At 38.1% G+C, this 21,707-nt stretch overlaps 1 protein-coding gene and 1 pseudogene across 4 annotated transcripts in view; both read right to left on the reverse strand.

Moving 5' to 3' along the window:
- Positions 1 to 21,707, reverse strand: part of LOC121395584 (UPF0688 protein C1orf174 homolog) — a 66,187-nt gene that overhangs the window by 42,823 nt on the left and 1,657 nt on the right. For 2 of the 4 annotated variants that reach the window (XM_041569396.1, XM_041569395.1), the window contains exons 2-3: positions 20,480 to 20,840; positions 16,970 to 17,109 (exon numbers count right to left, since the gene is read on the reverse strand). In XM_041569396.1, the coding sequence (XP_041425330.1) occupies positions 16,975 to 17,109; positions 20,480 to 20,840 (496 nt within the window). In that variant the 3' untranslated portion in view covers positions 16,970 to 16,974. Of the gene's footprint in view, positions 1 to 15,664; positions 15,835 to 16,969; positions 17,110 to 20,479; positions 20,841 to 21,207; positions 21,329 to 21,707 lie in introns of those variants that run through there. The other 2 variants (XM_041569397.1, XM_041569394.1) reach the window with 2 other exon arrangements.
- On the reverse strand, positions 2,298 to 16,104 carry LOC121395486 (annotated as a pseudogene).

A 21,707-nucleotide genomic window follows, 5' to 3' on the forward strand; every position in this document is an offset into this window, starting at 1 on the left:
GTAACCCTAATTTGTCTTAAAAAGACAGATACCAACTAGTGAGGTAGACCATGGGCCACGCAGGATGGGTTTTCACTATGTGGAAAGAGAGTCTGAGGTTGTTGTTAAACTACACCTCTATACTGCCAAAGATGTAGAAATAATAGAAAAATGGACGTCAGGGGTTCTTTGCAAACAAAACAGCAGGCTTAATTCAGCAAAAGCGCAACAGGGTTTAGAATGGTCACAGCACATGAGGTAGTAGAATAAATACCAGGTAAATCACAGGTGCAGCATATGCAGCACAGAATGGCACCACTGATGGAATACTCGTAGCAGGAAGGCTCTCACACACCCTTGCATATTGTATTGTATTTTACATAGTAAGCTTGGTGCTCAATGATGGACGATACGGCAACCTCCCAATATATATATGTAAAAGAAGCACACTGGCACACAAGACATGTAGATGCAGGGAAACCCTTGCAAAGTTTTTAACGCAGAAGCGCAACTTTCAGGGCTCCGACCCTTTGTTAAGGGGAGTTGAAAGTATACACCTTCCAGGTTGACAGTACCTCATGTGGTCTGGATCCCTACAATAGACGTTGAACAGGGATAGAAATACACCCTGTTTCCCTTGTCAGTACTTTACCTTCACTACAAGCAAGCAGAGCCTACGGGAGACCTACTCCATCTATCCTACTTGGTAAAGCTTGAAGCTGCTCTTGATAACTAAACTCACTGACCTCCCTGCTTCTAGAGAGTGCTACAACAGTGGCTATCCTGCACACTAGCTAACCTTGTTCTCAGGGTCCCTGTTCCCCGACTTCTTTAAAGGGGTTGTCCCTTCAGGGCCTAACACTTCTGGGGCCTTGTTGACTCCAGGCTCAATGGACATCCACCAGATTAACTGCTGCAGGCAAAGAGGAAGGGCCACCCCTGCAAATCCCTATTTTACAGTAATGCAAGAAATGGTCATCAACCTAAGGGCCAATGAACTTGGTATGCAAAATAAGTAGAAATGGTACATGGGTTTTAACCCAGCAACAAGGAAATGAGGCACTGGGAATTGAAGCCACGGGGGCAATTAAACCTATGGGTCCCTACACCATTTTTAAAGAACACCCATTTCAAAGATTTTAACCCCTCAGGGTTCAAAAAGAGGCAATCCTCTATGACATGCTAAGAATGAGGACATCTATTTTAAATAAGGAGGTTTCATCTTAGGCTGCAAAAAAATATTTTTATTACAGGAAGAGTTGTGGATTTTTCTCCCTGAATCAGTTCTACTGCAGATACATTAGAAAACTTCAAGAAGGGTTGGGTGGGAAAGTGAGAAAATAAGTTCCTAAAATGAACTCTTAGTACAAAGTTGACTGGGCCTACTTTCCATCAAGGGTAAATTGGAGAGGCTTCAATTGGGGTTTTTTTAAATAAAAGGTTGAATTCAATGTACTTTTGTCAACCTCATCTATTATGTTACTATTTCTTACTATTATTATTTATTATTATTATGATTTATTATTATTAAGATCTATATTGAAATGACAGCTCTTCTGGAGCGCTAGAGGGAATACAATATTGCAGACATTTACCCTGGCACACTGCACCATGTTAAAAATGGCACTAGAGATCTCACTTGCTGCAAGAAAAGATATTGATGGAACCCATTAATAGAACACAGGAATTACCAGCAGGACCAGGATGGATAAAACAAAGCACATATTTATGGGATTTTGTCCAGGTCATTAGAACTAATATTAAAAGGAAGATGGATATGAGTGGGCTTGGAGGTTATTAGCAATGTCTCCCTATTAAAAAATACACCAGGGGCCAATGTATTTTTAAGATGTTTATTATTTAAAATATCATAATGATGTCAATCTTGTGAATCGCTGTTGTCAATCTTCTAGCTGCCATCGGACCAATTTTCTGCGGGGCCCCAAAGATGACATAGGGCCCCTGCACATGTGCCCCCGTCCCTCCCCCGATGGCTGCCATGATGTTTTCTTACTTCAGTGCTTCAATTTCTAAGGAGAGATTGCTCAGTGTTAGCCATGGAGATGGTGTGTGTATAATTCTGAAATTTGTTTATTTTTTCAAATATTTATTTACTATTATTTATATCTCATTCCCTTTGCTGCTAATTTAAAGGTCAACTATAACTACTACAACTAATAATAACATTTTCTCCCATTTCATCATGTTTATCTTTCTCATAGATTGGTCTAGTTCAGTGACTCTGCCCTATACAATCTCACCCTTTATTATGGCGCTTTAGTTACAGAATTATAGTAAATTATGAAGCCAGAGAATATTGTATGAATAAGAGCAGTAGATGGATATGGTCTATACATCAAGTGAACTATAATGAGAATTAACAGTTCCCTTACCTCTCTGCAGGTGCCACTTGATATTACTTTTCACACCCCTTTCATTCCAGATGTACGAACGAAGGGTGTGACAGTAGCTGCTCTGCAGATGGCCTCCAAATCTGGATTTTTCTGGAGGCATTTCTTTATAAAAATCATGGAAGTTGTCACTCCTGGAAAAAAGAAACAGATGCAAATTATAATTGTTCATGTTGTTATAATAACTAAAGTCCCAGAGCTAAATTCCCATATGCCCTATATACCCCATAAGCTTCTATTTTATGGAAAGTCCTTTTGTTAAACATTGTGATCTTGATCATGTTACTCTGTGCCTAATAAACAACACAGACAAAGCATAACAAGACAAAAGCTGTTCAAGAAGGTAATAGACAGTGAGACCCTTCCCTTCTAATGGTTCAACTGCTCTGCTTGATTAGGGGGGTCTATTTTGCTTACTTACTAACCCTAAATTATTAGAGTACATTTACCTCTACCATAATATGATGTCTCTGGGTTTGCCAACATCTTGGCCTGGCTTGTATTGGCTGCCAGATATAACCCCAAGATCTTAAGCTAAGCATGAGCTCCTGCACCTGAGCATTCAAGAGCTACACATAGAACACTTTATCTTCACCCTCACTTCTTTCCCATTTATCTCTTCCCCATCGTTACTTCACCCCAATTCCCAATGCCCCCCCCTTGCCATAACTTCTCCCTTGCCTATTTCCCCAAATGTTTCCTTGACTCTCTCATTTGTACACCCCTTTACCACATTATCAATATCCCTACCCTGTCCTCATTTCCTTTTCATTCCCCACCCTCTCCACCTCACCCTCTCTTCCTGTTTCAGTGGAAATCACTCACCATGAGTCCCATAGCAATACTGGAGCAGGACCATGCATTATTCTTTTGATGCGTGCATGGCTGGGAAATCTGCTGAATGCTAGGTTGGAAGAAAATACAAGATGAGAATATGATTGACAATCATAACATTTCTTGAAAAAACAACAAATCTTGAAAAAATCTAAATAACTTAATTGTATATTTGTTTCTTGATTGCCAGCATACTGACAAAATAACGGTATTGGAACTGGCAAATTCAAATTTTAGTAAATCAGCCCCTTACTAACCAGCCCCATAGTTTTCAATATTTAATAATATCCCATGTTAAAGCGTGACACCTAAATGTCCTCTAACTTTTTTACAAACAGTTCTTTATGCACTATAGCACACACACTGGGGTTTACTTACGGTAGTATCCCTTCTGCCATTTTCAAGGGCGGAGATTCCCAGTGACCATACATCAGCCTACATATTGAAATATGGAAGAAAAGGGCAACTATTAGAAAAGAATATACATAGGGCACATGAAAAAAAAACAATTACAGATCATTCAGATTCTTTTGTTATCAATGCATCTGCAACCTCACAATAATTCTATTTTGTAAGAAAATATAGTAGAACCCCCATATTATGTGTTGGAAAATTAGGAAAATTCATTATGCATTATATATTGGTGGGACCACATGTGAAATGTAAAATCAGAGGATGTAAAATTCCAAGTATTGAAGTGATGCGATCTTTAAAAAATGACCCCAAACACCCCAGGCTGAGTGTGTCACACAGAGTTGGAAAATCCCATAAAGATCCAAGTGGAGTTGGTTTTCTAACATTCCTGTGCCCTGCAGTTCTCTCCTTCACTTTCAGATTCCCCCTCTCATATCACAGAAAACCATATTACAGCTTTGTATTCACTTTTATGAGAGGGGTATGTGAAGTGAGGTGAAAAAGTCCACACAGTGCACCTTGTACAAGTTACATACATTATATATAAACGAGAGAAAAGACATTCACAATACCTTAGAGGTGTATTCTATGACCTTATAGTCAGTGTTGGCCCAGTACTTCTGGTGACATGTATGAAGAGCACCTGCAGTACTATTACTGCTTTGCACCAATGGTGGCATAGCTGACATCACCTGAAATTGTTATAACAAAAGCAGGAATTTTAATTTTCATTTTTAAATGCAACCCCACCATGACGGATAGAAATAAATATCCGTTGTTCAGGTTTTTGGTATCACTTACTGATCTTCACTCTGCATCAGATGTTATCATGATGTTTGTTTGGCCTTTAAGTCATTGATGAATCACCTTGTGCTTATCAAGGTGGCACAGGCCCTGAATAAAGGAAAAGTGAAAATATAAATATTTTTCTTGCCGTTTAAATGAATTAGATTTATCCAGAACAGTACCAAGGAGTTTCACTTGAGACATACCTTTAATACCTCCTTGCAGGTGTAAGCAATCCAGCCCTCTTTCAAGGAGTGGGATATGTTGCTGTTAAAGAGCTGTTTTATCGATGTTCCACTGTAACGCTCCCATTGAAATCCACAGTCCCTCATATTCTGGCATTTTTACAGAGGCAGGTTGGAAATATGCCCCGTAATAGCCAATAATGTTTCCATGGCCAGAAATGGTTTCTAGAACCTTTAGTTCATTGAGGACTTCTTTCTGCTTCTAGTTTAAAAAAAAAAAAGTAAAGTCAATACAATAAAATGACTATTTTAAATACCCCGACCTAACTTGTAGTTCTAAAAAAACGTCAACATTGTAATATCCCTACACGAGAATTGCATAATATGATTAACTCTCTCAGTTCTTTTATTTCTTTAATCCCATACATTTCTCAAATGGTATTCACTTATTTTACAGTTACATAGTTATTAGCTTAGCAACTTACCCTACTACTACAAATATAATGTAGGTGTTACAAAAAAGCTTATTAGTCCTTAATTATAGTTAATCATATCAAGACACATTACCTCTTCATCTTTCATGATGGTAACTGCCACCTCCTTTTGTTCTTTACGGTGCCATCCCTACAACAAAAGAAGCAAAAGAATCTCTGTGATCATTTACTGTTTGGAACATTATGGAAAAGCAAACGCATAATATTGTGTGGATATGGGAAGGTTTATTGGCAAGCTTCAGAGCACAAGAAAACAAAGAAGGGACAAAATCTAGAGGGTACAACTAATTGGCTGTATTTACAGAATCACCAAAATATGACAAAAATTAACCTACTAACTGAAATATCTTACATTATAAATGACACCGTAGCTGTCCTCTCCGATGGGCTCCAGGACTTGTACATAACTCCGTGGCTTCTAAAAAAATAGCATTGTATAAAAAAACATGATAAATACAAAACTGAATTTAAGGCAGTTGACAAATAACCTTTCCAAACATGAAAGAAGCACAGGGGGTGTAGGGGGAACTGGGAACTAGTGTATTAGGGGAGAAGGCTGAGGACTGGAATATTTAAGTCAAACCATTAAAGTAGAGCTTTTGCGTCACTTAGTGTTCCCAAAATACAGTTCTACAGCTGCTTACCGGGTATTTAGTTGCAAGTAGATGTTTGATATGCCTGGGGAAGACAAAAAACATTTTTTTAGATCAACTATTTTTGGGGAGCTGCTAAAATTATAATTTGAAGGAAAAGAAAGGTATATTTACTGGAGAGGGGTTGTCAATATGTTCAGTAACATAGCTAGGCTCACACATATAAAGTATACTATGGTTTATATTTACTGGTACATCTTGGTTCAAAGAGAGAACTTTTTTTGTTAGACAAACTGAACCCTGGAGTGCAGGTGCTTCAACGGACATTATGGGGGTACATTATTAAAGATCGAGTTGTGTTTTCCCAAAAAAATTGAGTTTTCAAGGGTAGCTTTCAGTAAAAACTTGAGAAAAATTTTGAAAAAAAGAAAACTGCACATTTTTCTGGTCTCGAATTTATTCGAGATCATTTCATTAATCAGGGTTCGTGCTGAACTATACTTAGCTTTGAGAAGAGCTTTGTTTTTCTTTTAAAAATAGAAGACTTCTCAGTTAACTGGTGATTGGTTTTGAGAAGCCATTTAGACATGTCTAAATTCAAATTACAAGCAGCTACACAGTCTCTGAGCAGCAGCTTCATTAAACAGAAGAGCAGACCATTTAAATATAGACTAATGAAAGATTTAATTAAATAATTCTGCTCAAACCCTTTTAAAGGCTTTAAGACTTACCTGGTTGTTGTCGCCCACTTGCTCCTCAGAGATTTTGGAGATTTCAGGCTGGCAGGTGTTGGTGCCTGATTCCTTTGCTATCTCCTATTTAGGACAAAGAAAATGTATTTTTAGATGACTGATCTGAACCCTTGATTTTAAAAAAGAACTGCAACACCCAAACTTCATGTCCATAAATAAGTAAAGAAAGCAGAGTTGTGGTGCAGGGTGAATGATTGTTATGTTTGGCTGTGTCCTTTTTTAAAAAACATAATTGTATCAATTCAGCTTAATGAATAAATACATATTCTGAAACAAACCTTATATATGAGATGTATGTATGTATGTATATTTTTATTTGTATACCACTCCTTGAGGGCAAAGCACTGTACAGCAAAACAATAAATTAGTAGTAACAAACAAGTGGTCACTGCAATAATAAGTGACAGTAAGTGCAGTATTAGAAATACAATTCACATAAATATAAAATATAATTACAATACAAATGAAATGCTCAGTGACAAGGAGACAAAAAGGATGGAGGACCCTACCCCGTAGGGGTGAGATAATGTTAATGCATTGTGTAATACATGCCTGTGTTTTTATTTTGAATGTGGGATTTTTATCCTACAAGTCTTGGTGTGAAAATATTGCTTTTATCCGATTCACAAGGCACAAGTCCATATGTGTTTTCGGGAGATATCATTAATAAATTAATATAAAGGTTTAATTAGATCTTTCTGCTCATACCTCATCGATGACTTCCTCGTTTGTTTCAGCGTTCTCTTGCTGGTTTTCCTTGTTTACTTCAGTCCTCTCTTGCTGGTTTTCCTGGTTTATTTCAGCACTCTCTTGCTGGTTTTCCTTGTTTACTTCAGCACTCTCTTGCTGGTTTTCCTTGTTTACTTCAGCACTCTCTTGCTGGTTTTCCTGGTTTACTTCAGCACTCTCTTGCTGGTTTTCCTGGTTTACTTCAGCACTCTCTTGCTGGTTTTCCTCATTTATTTCAGCACTCTCTTGCTGGTTTTCCTGGTTTACTTCAGCACTCTCTGGCTGGTTTTCCTGGTTTACTTCAGCACTCTCTTGCTGGTTTTCCTGGTTTACTTCAGCACTCTCTTGCTGGTTTTCCTCATTTATTTCAGCACTCTCTTGCTGGTTTTTCCTCGTTTATTTCAGCACTCTCTTGCTGGTTTTCCTGGTTAACTTCAGCACTCTCTTGCTGGTTTTCCTCGCTTACTTCAGCACTCTCTTGCTGGTTTTCGAGTTCAGGCTGGCAGGTGTCATTGCCTGATTTCTGCGTTGTCTCCTGTTTAGAGGAGATAGAATTTGTAGATATGTGAACTGAACCCACTTGAATAAAGAAGAACTGCAACACCCAAAACCCTCTATATGAGGCCATAAGCAAATTGCACTTGCAGGCAATTCAGAATGGGAGGTGGGACAGGCTCACCAGCAGATCCGGACTGAGAATTAAAATAAGCCCTGGCATTTCAGTTACACAGAGGCCCAAACAGCCCCCACCAGCCCACTAAATACTGACTTGCTATGGTAACTCATAGCAGCCCCTCTGGCATTTGCCAGAACCCACAGATTGCTAGTCCGGGCCTGCTCACCAGTGCCAAAGTTGGTGGTGCCTAACAAATTTGCTCCCCAGAGTGAATATGGGTTTAATATTCCTTTAAAATATTTTTATATTACAACCATATCATTTTTTCTTACCTGACAGATGTCAATATCAGGGGTTTCTGGAGCCACCTGGCAGATGGTTGTGGCCGGCTCCAGTTCTTCCTCTGGTTTTAAACTCCTAAAAGGAATAAAGTTAGTTAGTTGATGAACTTCTTATAATGTGTTGTTCAATATCTAGCAGGTTCTTTGTGTAAAGCAAATTCACTCAACTTCATAAAATCAATCAATTTTATGTTTCTGTACAACTTACTTGACAAGTGGCATTGCCAACAGGTTGTACATGATTAAGAGAGGAAAGTAGATTAGAGCCACACATCTCTGGTATGTGTTGGGGGGCAAGGGTATAAGGGGGTTATTTATCAAAGTCCGCTCAGGTTTTTTTATGCTTATTTATTTTTACATTTACCCGAAAATTTGCTTTGCGGTAAAAAAGTCAGATTTTCACTTAATTTTTAAGATTTTTCTGAAATTTCTCCTGAAAACTCTGTCAAACTTTGGGTATTGCATTCGGAGTTTAGTAAATAACCCCCAAAGTATTAATGATCCAAACATAGATGCTAGTCTTATTTATATCACATATTTGGAGTTCAGTTAGTTAAGTTAGCTGTTCAAAAAAACCTTCATATTAAATGGTAAATTCTTTCTGTTTCCATTAGATAGTTAACCATTTTGCCCAATCAACTATGCCGAGGTCAGCCCCATGGCTTTATACCACTTCTTTTCTGCTTTCCTGCAGAGTATCACCAGGTTATCCTGGTTAAGAGCAATGATATGAGACTGTTAGATCAGTGTTCTCCTCTAGGAATATTGTGATGTTCCAATGGGGAGCATGAGCTAACAGCTCTCATGTCAAAATGTGGTTAAAACTTTTGGAGCTGGGCCCACTTAAAAGGCTTGGAACTGGCTGGGGAGGGGGCAGACCCAGGAATCTAATCAGAAAAATGAACTTTGGTAATGATACTAATAATAGTAAGCACCACATATAAAAACAGTTGAGCGAAAAAAATGGTGGTGTTACTTTATGCAATAAAGGCCTATCATATATGCTTAGTTATGACTAAAGGAGTGTGGCTTGTTTTGGAAAAATATGCTTTTAATTAGATATAACTAATATGAGTAAATATGATATAATAATAATGTCTAAATAAATGCAACGGTCAGTATAGGATTTATTTTGATAAATAATGTAAAATCAATGTATTTTCCTTTTGACAGGAGAGAATGAGGTTTCATCAACAAAGAAAACGGTTTTAACAATAAAGTCCATGCCCGTTATGAAATGTGCCATCTATGGAAATGGTAATGGATTATTCTGTAGCTGAATGTCACTATTAAATGACATTAAAGTAAGGAAGGTGCCCATGTTTATCAAGTCATGGACATTATTATTCAGATGAGAAATAATTGGGAAATGTTTGCCAATGTGAATAAACGGGCTAAATCCAGTTTACCCAGTGTTTTTCTTTTGGACCAGTAAGAATTGATGGTTGCAGCTTCATCAAGGTATAAATCTATAGGCAAGGAAATAATCTGGTTTTGATAGTACTAATAGGAAATTGTGTCACTTCTTTTAATGTTGTCCAATTTTTTCATCACTTACCACAACAGATTCTTTGGTTGGATGATTAACTTTTCTTTTCTAAGAAGACAAAAAAGAATTATTACAAAAAAAGAAATGAGCAAATAGGAAAACTATAATTATATAAATGATATAAATCCAACTTCCCTTAGTTAATAGAAAACACATAAATGTATTTGATGTAATAAAAGCACATATTAAATACAATTTCAGTTTTTGGATTTGGTGAAGCTGAATTTCAAATCACAAGATATTGGGAGTTATCAGCAATCTAAATATGGTAATAAGGATTGATTATTGGGTCAGTAATCTGTAGTGACTGATTTGGTATTAAATGACTAGGGATGGGCGAATTTGACCCGTTTAGTTTCGCCAAAAATTTGCTCCGGCGAAATGTCACGACTCCCATTACAGTCTATGGGCGTTCATTTGTTTTTTTTCCCACCATGCAAAGTCTATGGGCATAATTTCCGTGGCGAAACAAGGCGAAAAAATTCGCCATCCCTGTAAATGACATTAGTTGGTGCAAACACAAGTATAACGTATTGTATCCCTATACTAAAGCCAAATCATATAACAAAAATGAATGGAAACAGCACTAGTGACTGTAGCACAATACAGATATATTAGAGGAGCAGTCAGTCTGTCTCTATCTCATCATCATGTTATTAGTAGTGATGGGCGAATTTATTTGCCAGGCACGAATTTGAGGCGAATTTGCGCTATTCGCCGCCAGTGAATAATTTGAAAAATGCAAAACGCCCGCAAAAATTCGCCGGCGTTCAAAAAAAAAGTTCGCGCGTCGGGAAAAACGGAGGCCAGCGTCAAAAAGACGCCGGTGCCGTTTCGCAATTTTCCGGCGAAGCGAAACGGCGCAAATCGCTCATCACTAGTTATAGTATTAGCAACTGTCACAAACAGAACAATGTTCAGAGATAATCCAGTAACAGAGTTTGAGGACAAGTTTCTCCCCCATGAAGTTATTCACTAAATGAAATATGTCATGTTATAGTAGAAAAACAACGTCCTTACCCTTGCGAAAACAAAAACATTTGAAAATAGTTTTCCACATTTTGATGTTAGTTGTTTTTTTGTTAGATGTTAGATTTTTTTTTGTTGTTTTGATACGATAAAATATTCTTCTGTGGAGAGAAAAAAAGAAACCATTTAGTAAAGAAACAGTTTAGTAATCCCAATACTTTGTTCTATGTAATATCCATATATATATATATATATATATATATATATATATATATATGAGGCCCAAACAGCCCCCACCTCCACACTAGTGGTATATATAATCAAATGCCCTTGTGGTTTATTGTACTGTGGCAAGAAGGTGAGCAGCTAAAGGAAAGGATAGGCATCGAGCGAGTATTAGGGCAGCGTTAGACCCAGAGAGAGTCAAAAATAAGAATAAGACGACCTGAAACAGGACAAAGCCCAACAGCCGGTGGCCAAGCATTGGGCGGAGGCCAAACATAGTGCCTCCTCCTTTAGATACCTGCCGATAGAGCAGATACAAATGCATCCAGGAGGTGGTGATGTAGGAAAAGCGCTTTTGAAAAGGGAAGCCTTTTGGATTTTATGAACTCAATTGCGTCTCACCAAAAGGTATGAAATGGGGCAGATCAAGTTGTAAGTTGTAGAGTTGATCTAAAGGATAAATAGAGTTTGGTAGTTCTTTACAAACTTTCTATTTATTCTGTGGCTTTTACAGTGAAAGGAAAATGTTTTATAAATTATGGATACAATTTAGCTACAACTTTGTTTCTCTTTTCCTTTAGGACACTTTAGTAACATATGGATTTTAATTGAGCAACTGTAACACGAGCTTATCAAACACACCGGTGACATCTTGTGGACAAAATGAATTTTAACAAGTACACAAAATTATACACTGTTTGATATCACAAAATGTTTTGTAAATTTTTTTTACACGTTTTTATACACTAATTTATGGTATTTATGATGTATATGCGATGAGTGTTCATGATGATAACACTATCTGGGTTAAAAATTATTTTTATGTCACATATATGAAGAATGGTCACAAGGGTTAAATCACTTCATTAACAGGTTTGGATAACAAGCACCCATTGGAGAATTTGAATGTGTTAGACTATTTAAGATTGGTCAATGTATTTTTGTATCATCCTTGAGAAAGGTCCTAACAAGGACGTTGGATAATGGTACAACGGAATAAATGATTGAGAATTTTTACATGGGAGTGCCGGTTTTCTTGAATTGAAGGTTATATATATTTTAACCATGCACCCCGGCTATATAGGCCACAATAGAGTTTGCCTTGGAATGAGGATACACACTGGACTGTGATATATATATATATATATATATATATATATATATATATATATATATATACTGTATATATGTCTGTGAGTGTGTGCGTATATATACATTTACAGCTATGGGATCCATTACCCAGAAACCTGTTTTTGAGAATGCTCCATAATACAGCAAGGCTATCACCCACAGACTCCATTTTAGTCAATTAATTAAAATTCTACCATATTCATGATACCACTAGTAGTCTGAAAGCTCCCACTGTACCAGTAAAACGGTTATTTTTAATAAAGTTTTCTCCCAAATATACAGAGATCTACTCACCTCAGTCTCCTGATCAAGAATGAGAAATCTCTGGGCTGCAGCTGTACACCTTGACTTTGTCCATTATGACATCATAATGACAACTGTTTGTTTGAACAGCTGTGAGATTCAGAGCATTGTGACATCACGCATGCAGCCCAGGCAGGGCAGTTATAACAGCAAGTTAAATCATGGTTGCTGAGTTCAGTTAAATTCAATTAAGTTGAAGAATAAAGTGCAGTGGGTTTTGTTGCCATGATGAGAGCCTGTTTATTCAGTAGCCATTCTCAATATAGGGAATGATACCATTACAACATGTATATTATTGTGTATTATTTGTATAAGAAATGGTACAATTAATATATTACAAAGACTGCCCCATTATTATATATAATGTATATGAGCATAGGGAACGCAGTGTTGTCTTGTACCTGAAATTGCAAAACAGTCCTGTCATTTTTTAGTGTTTAAATGTATTTTATTGAACTGGGGCAGCATAGCGCATCTTGACACAACTGGATATCAGTGCAAAGAGCTTTTTGGCCTTAGATTTAATCATGTTAATAAATTCATGTTATGTATTTAGCAAACAAAAGTCTAAATTTTATTTTTCATACTATGCTTTCATTTAAATGCACTTCTTTCATTTAAATGCACATCACAAGGTTGTTCCTTTTATGTATTTTGCCACACTACCATAACTACAACCTTATTGTAACAGTGTAAGCTGGATTGGTATTCAAATACAGGGTCTGACGGTTTCTTTTTATGCACATGAGCAGGTTTTTAATGTGCATTTTTTTTGGTTGCTGATGATCCAGAGAGCGGGTCTGGGCCGACGGGGCCCACAAGAACCGGGGTCCGTCGGGTTTTTTCTCTGTGTCCCAGGCCGACCCTGTTCAATTATTAATTGTGTTTTTTAAATGATTCAAAATATTTAAATATTTATTTATAAAAAATATTAATTTCTGTCTACTATGGAAACATTAGGGATGCACCAAATCTAGGTATCGGCCTCTTTCAGCAGGATTCGGATTCAGCCGAATCCTTCTGCCAGGCCAAAACCGAATCTTAATTTGCATATGCAAATTAGGGAATGGGAAGGAAATCGAGTGACTTTTTGTCCATTCCTAATTTGTAGATGTAAATTAGGATTCGGTTCAGTATTCTGCCAAAGCTTTCTTGAAGGATTCGGGGGTTCAAAATAGTGGATTCGGTGCATCCCTAATTTAAAGCAGTTCATCGAATTACGAATTTTACCTTGATCATTGTCACTAGTCGATCTAGTGCAAAGTGCTCAATTAAAGCTGCGAGTTTCTGAAAGGAAAATAACACAAAAAATGGTGCTTTATTATGAAATAATATTTGTATGTATTATAAATAAAAACAACATTTCAATTCCCTGACATTCATTTTTGCAGTATGAGACAGATCTGCTGTCGTGTGCCAAAAATACAGGAAGAGTCCCCGAAATTATGCCTCAGCCGACCGAGTGGTTTTATACTGGTCATGAAACTTTTGAGCTGTCTTTTAAAAGAAGGTGCCTTGGTGGTGATACATTGTTATATAGGGAATCATCTACTCCCCTATAGTAAAACGGGATATTTATAAGTCACCAAGGAGTTCAATGACCATATAACGGCACAGGGCTGAAGGCCGATGTCCTTTTGTGCTGGGTGCCATTGGCATGCTGTAGGTGACACAGGTGACAAAATGCAGGGTCACCTACATTACAATAGGTACTGGGCTTTATATATTTATAAGCAGAAACACAAGACAGTAACTGCTTGGGAGTATTTAATGAATTCCTATCCCACAACAATTGAGTGAAGTCTGGCCTTGAATACATACAGAAATAGCACACTATATTTATGGTTTTAATTTCATCAAATGCACATTGACAAAATTTTTTCCTTTTAATTCAGAGCAAATTTTTCCAGTTGCTCTTGAATTTAGCACATATGGCTGATAGTTGACCATGGAAAAAAAATAACAAATTTCTAGGTTAATGCTGCAAAGTGCCTCTCTATAAACCATCATGAAGCCAGAAAAGCTCATCAAAGGAGTAGTTCACCTTTAGGTAACTTTTTTTATGTATAAGAACGGCCAATTCGAATTAACTTTTTAATTGGTTTTCATTATTTTTTTTATAGTTATTTGCCTTTTTCTTTAGACACTTTGCAGCTTTCAAATGGGCGTCGCTGACCCCTTCTAAAAAGCAAATGGTCTGTAAGGCTACAAATGTATTGTTATTGCCTACTTTTTTATTACTAATTCTTCTACTCAGGCCCCTCCTATTCATATTCTAGCCTATTCAAATCAATGCATGGTTGCTAGGGTATTTTGAACCCTAGCAACCAGATTGCTTAAAAATGCAAATTGAAGAGCTGTAGAATAAAAAGCTAAATAACTCAAAAACCACAAATAATAAAAAATTAAAACAAATGGCAAATTATCTCAGAATATCACTCTCTACATCATAACTAAAAGTTCTCAGAAGGTGAACAACCCCTTTAATTACATTCTCCTTTTTGTGTTTTTCTTTTTCAAATATCTAAAATGAATCTACCCGTGGATTTTTGCAACATGGTATAGATCTTTGCCCGTTACATATATGCTGTTAGTGATATTTTACGTATAACTACTGTACCAGAAGCTGTGCCAGGAGGAGCCCGCAGAGCCCTGTACTTACCGGCTGCCTCAGAGCAGGCAGTAGGCTCCTCCTCCTCGCGCTTCTTAATTTTCACGTCTGAATGACACACAAGTTAGGAAGGTGAGTGTAAGCCTACATGCCACCCCTGCCCTTCCATCTTATATAAAGTGCTGGCCCAATGCAGGCAACCCTAATATCAAAGGGGAAAGCCATCGGTTTCTGGACTTGGAAATGCAAAGCGCAGTAAGCATAGTCCACAACCGAGGCTTATCACTTCGAAACAAGCAGACTTTTGAATCTGCTCTGAATACAGCAGACCTATCAGTTAAAGGAGAAGGAAAGGTAAAAACTAAATAAGCTTTATCAGACAGGTCTATATAAATACACTAGCAAACCCTTAAATTAATGCTGCTCTGAGTCCTCTGTCCAAAAGAAACCACTGCATTTCTTTCCTTATATCGTGTTTACATGGGCTTCTGTATCAGACTTCCTGTTTTCAACTTTAAACCTCCAGGGCTTGGGCTTGAGCATGCTCAGTTTGCTCCTCTCCCCCTCCCTCCCTGCTGTAATCTGAACTCAGAGCAAGCAGGGAGAGACTCAGGCAGGAATTGATGTCACTACCAAGCTAATATGGCAGCTGCTATCCTAGAGAACCTGAATGAATGTTTTAAAGTTGGTTACATTCAGAATTTGATTATGAGCCAAGTATTAAAATAACGTAACAAACATGTACAGAACAATCAATATTTATTTTGGTCACAAAGCGTGTTGTCAACATAAATTACATGTGCCCTTTGGGCCTCTACAAGAAATGAAATGTACTATAATATTATTATAGTATAATATTTATACTTCTGGTTTCCCCCGGACACACACATTCAAGCTTGGCTCTGCAGAATCCTAGAACAGAAAAAGAAAATGATCATTTTAATTGCATTAATATGTTTGACGTGTGGTTTAACACAATTTCACAAGCACTTTCACACCAATTAAGTTAACCAGGCATTAGATGATTTGCTTTGATTGGTTAGGTTGCCAAACAAGTGGGTGTTTGTGTTGGATCAACCTAATTTGGCCTACTACTTGGGAAGCCAAATCAGTCAAACATCTTACCTCTGGGCCAACAGTCAGATCACAATAAGGGTCCTGGGCAGACCGGTTATGGCTCATACATAGGCCAATAAGCTACCGACTCAATCTGGAGTTGGCAGGTCGGCAGCTAATGGGCAGCTTGATTTCATATCTGGTGAATACATCTGGTACATACAAAGTACAGTAATGCTGCCTTTCTTGCTACAGGCCAGCAAATCAAGACTGGGATTCAGAACATGCCCTGGAATTCCCAGTACAGAGAAGCTCATACAGCTTTCCACCTGCCCAAGAAACAATGACTGTCTCCAGCATCTTACAGCAGCCTGCCAGAACTCACAGATTGGAAGTCTGGCCCTGCAGTCCAGTATATACATCAATTAAATCTCAGCTCAAGCCCCAAGGTAGGTGAACAAGAATAGCCCACCTGCTTCCCCTGTCCTGCTCAAATTAATATATGCAAATCCAATAAAAAAAAAAGGTACTTCATGTATTCATATGACTTATAAAAAGAACCTGTTCTTTTTAAGTGCTATGAATACATTTTGACTTTTTTAAGGAGTGTTTTTTTGGATTTATTTATAGCAAGTATGGAGGCTTTCAAGTAGCCCCCTGCAGCAAGGACCCCCCTCCTTTTGAACTACGTGCTTTGTGTGTCATCCTAACACATGTGTACTGCAAATTAATACTGTATATGTATCAGGGGCAGTGTTTTTCACATCTTTGTTTGTGACCTATAAATAAAAATGTGTGGCCCAATGCACCACTGTGATCACGTCAAATGCTCTGGACCCCTGCAGTCACTTTCCACTCATTTCAGGTGTGTTTCAGGTTGATCCCAACCAACACACCAGTGGCAGCTATAGGAAACACCTATCCCATTTACATGAATAAGAAGTGCCTGCAGTGCCAGCTGCCCAACAAAAATATGTAACAAAACCCATACCTTATTTAAATATTTCCTTCATTAACCAAGCCGTCAGCATAGTCATCATCATCTTCCTCCTCTTCCTTTGCTCTAAAATGCAGGTTTCTGAACTCTCTTCTGCTCATCGAAGCACAACAAGGCACAGCAGGTGGCAGGTCCTAACAGAAACCACAAACATTTTAATCATATGAATGTGCATGAAATGTGGAAAGAAATAGTGACTACTGGGAAAAATATTAAAAAATATATATAATAATATATTATTGCATTTAAATGGATATGGAATCCAAAGTAGCCCTTAGTATGTGTACGGATTTTAAAACTTCGCAGGACATGGCAAAAATGGATCCAGTCATGCAGTGTTCTTTCAAGTCCATTTTGGCCAGGCTCATCTTCTAGCTTTTTTTTTTTTTGGCTCTGTGCCAACCCCAACTTCACTTGCCATCATAGAACAGAATTTACAGAAGCCGCTAGGACTGCATGCTTTTTTTTTTTTTTTTTATTTAAACAAGGAGTCTTATTGGTTTGCTATTACAGCAACTCATTCATTAACATTATACCTGGTTTTATTGTGTCAAAACTTTGGAGAGAAACCAATTTATTTGATTTGAGTTTATTTTAGCTCTGGTTGCTAGGGTTTTACTAGGGTCCAAATAACCTTAGCAACCATGCATTGATTTGAATAAGAGACTGGAATATGAACAGGAGAGGCCTGAATAGATAGATGAATATAAAAGTCCATGAAACTAAACAATAAGCAATAAACAATACACATTGATAGCCTTGATCAGAGTTGGACTCTTACTCTGTGTTACTTCTAACACCCAACTTTCCTAAGCCACTTCAAACTAAGCCCCTAAACAACTTACACTTAAGGTGTGCATCAAGTCTAAATTCAGGATTAGGACCAAGAGGAGGACTACTCAGAAGTCTCTATCTTATATACCATGGGGCTGTTGGCTGTGGGAAGAACAGCAGCACAATTCGAATGCCTTCCGTTAGCACAGCTTGCAGGAGAACATTAAACACTAATCTAAAATAACTATCGGGAAAGGCAGTGCCCTATGTTATTTAAATAAATTATATAATAACACTTCTCTACATATATTAAAACTGAGTCAGTACATGCATTATGTATGGCTTAGCACACAATGATAGAGCAGATTAGAATCCTCCATAGAGGGTTAGTGTGCATGTGTTCCACCATTATTTGCATGAGCATTGGGATATGTGTACAAGGCTGTTGCTAAGTTACACAAGTGCCTCAGGGCACAGGCCCACATCCATATACATTGCAGGTGTATATAAAATGTGAAGTGCAAAATACTTCTAACCTCTTTTTGTTCCATGCTCTCTGCTTTTGTTTTCTTGTTTCCTTATGTCTTATTTGCTTTTCTCCACTATCCCTTAAGCAGTGAAGTCACAGGACCCATCCGAGTTTTGCAATATAAAAAGCCTTTATTGGAATCCTGGCTCAGATCTCAGATAAAACAGTTTAGTCTGAGATCTGAGCTAGGATTCCAATAAATAGTTTTTTATATTACAAAACTCGGATGGTTCTGTGATTTCACTACTTAAAGAGATACGGACATCAGAAAATAACCATTTTTATTATCTATCATAACATTGTCTTTAAATACTATTTATAAATTTGCCCTAAAAGTATTTGCCTGGTGCTTTTACATTACCTTCTTACTACCCTGTTCCTCTATGAGGGGGCTGCTATATTTGTGCCGTAGGAGTCCGTTAGCATTAGAAACTGACAGGTTAAGAAGGGACAGTCAGGTTGGCAAAACAGTCAGGTTTAGAAACTTCAAGTGACAATTAAGCAGAACTATCAGCAAAAAATGATCAACGTGACCTATAGGTAACTATTAATGTAGAACATTTTTAGTGTCAGTATCATTTAAGTATTCAAGCCAGTTGGAGTGGACAACTTTGCACGTGCACCTGCTACTTGAGAGTTCTAAAGGTCTGGGTGAGTACCGACCAATTGTCCTACACTCCACTATCCCTTTGCAATTCCAGCATTTCTATTATGTGCTTCTCTTACATCATTTTTCATCCCAGATATCCTTTCCTTCATGCATGTTTACATTTTCCCCCATATTTCTATACCTCTTACCTCTTCCTGTGGTTCACCTTGTGGTTCTCTAAATCTCCAGCTTCTGCAGCCTCCTTTTGTTTTAATCATTTTGCTTTTCTTCCCATTTATACATTCTGCTACTCACCATAGTCTCACTTCTGTCACTATATACTTCTTATTACTATCTTCTGGTTTCTTTTTGCAGTGCCACTGATTATCTTGTTCTTCACCTTGAAGTTAACTTTTAGTATGCTATAGGATGGACAATTGGACAACACAATTTATTTCTTATAGTTTTTTTAATTATTTGCCTTTTTCTTCTGACTCTTTCCAGCTTTCAAATGGGGGGGGGGTCACTGACTCCATCCCATCTAAAACAAATGCTCCATAAGGCTACACATTTATTGTTATTGATACTTTTTATTCCTCATCTTTCTATTCAGACCTCCATTCATATTGCAGTCTCTTATTCAAATCAATGCACGGTTGCTAGGGAAATTTGGCCAATAGCAACCAGATTGCTGAAATTGCAAACAGGAGAGCTGCTAAATAAAAAGCTAAATAACTCCAAAGAAACCCACAAATAATAAAACAAGAATACCAATTGCAAATTGTCACAGAATATCACTCTCTACATCATGCTAAAAGTTAAAGGGGAAGGAAACCTAGTCGGCACAAACACCCCACCCCCCTCCCGTTTGTTGCCCACCCTGACTCCTCCCCCCTGGCCTACCCGTCCCGCTGGGCAAATGCCCCTAACTTGTTACTTACCCTTCTGCGCAGGTCCAGTCCAGGGAGTTCACCGACGACATCTTCTTCCACGCGATCTTCTTCCTGCTGTGAACTGCGTTTTGGCGCATGCGCAGTAGGAGCATTTCGCCGGTACGGATCTACTGCGCATGCGCCAAAAGTCACGCGCATGCGCAGTAGATCGTGCCGGCGAACTGATCCTACTACGCATGCGCTGTTCACAGCAGGAAGAAGATTGGGTGGAAGAACATGTCGTCGGTGAACTCCCTGGACTGGACCTGCGCAGAAGGGTAAGTAACAAGTTAGGGGCATTTGCCCAGCGGGATGGGTAGGCCAGGGAGGGAGGAGGGAGCAACAAACGGGAGGGGGGGTGGGGGGTTTGCGCGACTAGGTTTTCTTCCCCTTTAACTCAAAGGTGAACGACCCCTTTAAAGCATCAGTACTACGCCATACTTGCAGGTGAGCTTCTTTCGGGATAAGATGTGCAAGTGCGTGCGTTTATCAAGTGTGTCAATCTGTGTGTTTATGTAGAACTGCACACGTATGACCCTGTCAATTAGCTTGGTGGTTCATATGACATTTGATAATGCTCAGAACCTCCACAGATAACTACACAAGTGTGCTAATGCAATATTAATATATATTAGGATGGATGATAAAATTAAGTTTGATAGACATCAAGGAAAACTCACCTGCATTAGATCTGCATTTTCAAAAAAGAGCCCCAGAGGCATCAGTTGATTGCTGTCTTCATCTACAAATGGACTGCCATTCAGATAAACCTCTCTTACTTTAGAGGGCTCAGGGGACGTTTTGTGACTAAACCCTACTCCATCCTCACTGTCATCTGTTAAGCCATTACGTGAAACCTCATTCAAATCAGAAAAGGGGGATGCAGAAGGACATGTATTAACGTTTCCAGCATTGCTTTCATTAGACGCTGTGTTGTCGGTTTTGTTTATGAGTTCCTGTTCATCAGATTCCATCAGACCCTTTTCATCATTTTTCCAACTTCTTTGGAGACTTTTTGTCTGTGTTTTTGCTAGAAACTGCCTGCAAATAAAAAGGGTGGAAATTTAGAGTTAGTCATATGCATATGTGTAGGTACATACACACACACAGTTTAAGAGAATGGAGGTCATTTACACAGGTGCAAAATTGTATACATTTACATGTTATTCACAAAGTTACTTGCACTAATACATGTTTCAGTTCAACCTGCAATCAAGTGCATGCAAATCTAACATACCAGGTAATTAATTAAACATAATCTGTTTGTAATACCACTCCATTTGATAACTGCCCTGCAACCAATATTCACAATTACATCTGGCCTTTTCTACTGTAAGGATCAGATGATATTCATTTTTTTATAGAACCAACTTTAGTGAATGGAGGAAATAATTAATCATGTTCAAACCTGAGGCAAGACCAGGAGGTTAAGAACTTTGCAATCCCCACAGCACCCAGTGTATCCATTGTAAATTAGGGGCGGGTAGGGAAATGCACCGAATCCACTTTTTTGGATTCAGCCGAACCCCCGAATCCTTTGTGAAAGATTTGGCCGAATACCGAACCCTAATTTGCATATGCAAATTAGGGGTGGGAAGGGGAAGTTTTTTACTTCCTTGTTTTGTGACAAAAAGTCACGTTATTTCCTTCCCTGCCCCTAATTTACACATGCAAATTAGGATTCCTTTCCTGACTCTGTTCGGTATTCGGCCGAATCTTTCACCAAGGGTTCGGTCAAATCCCAAATAGTGGATTTTGTGCATTCCTAATAGATATATATATACACACACACACACACACAGGGGTATTCAGGTTTTATCAAAATGAAGAAGTTTCTCCAATCTTAACATTGTCACGTACAAATAAAGAGAATGAAGATCTTAAAGGACTATCACGAAAATTTAATGT

Source organism: Xenopus laevis, chromosome 7L (genome assembly GCF_017654675.1).
Source record: "Xenopus laevis strain J_2021 chromosome 7L, Xenopus_laevis_v10.1, whole genome shotgun sequence".
NCBI classification, from domain to species: domain Eukaryota; kingdom Metazoa; phylum Chordata; class Amphibia; order Anura; family Pipidae; genus Xenopus; species Xenopus laevis.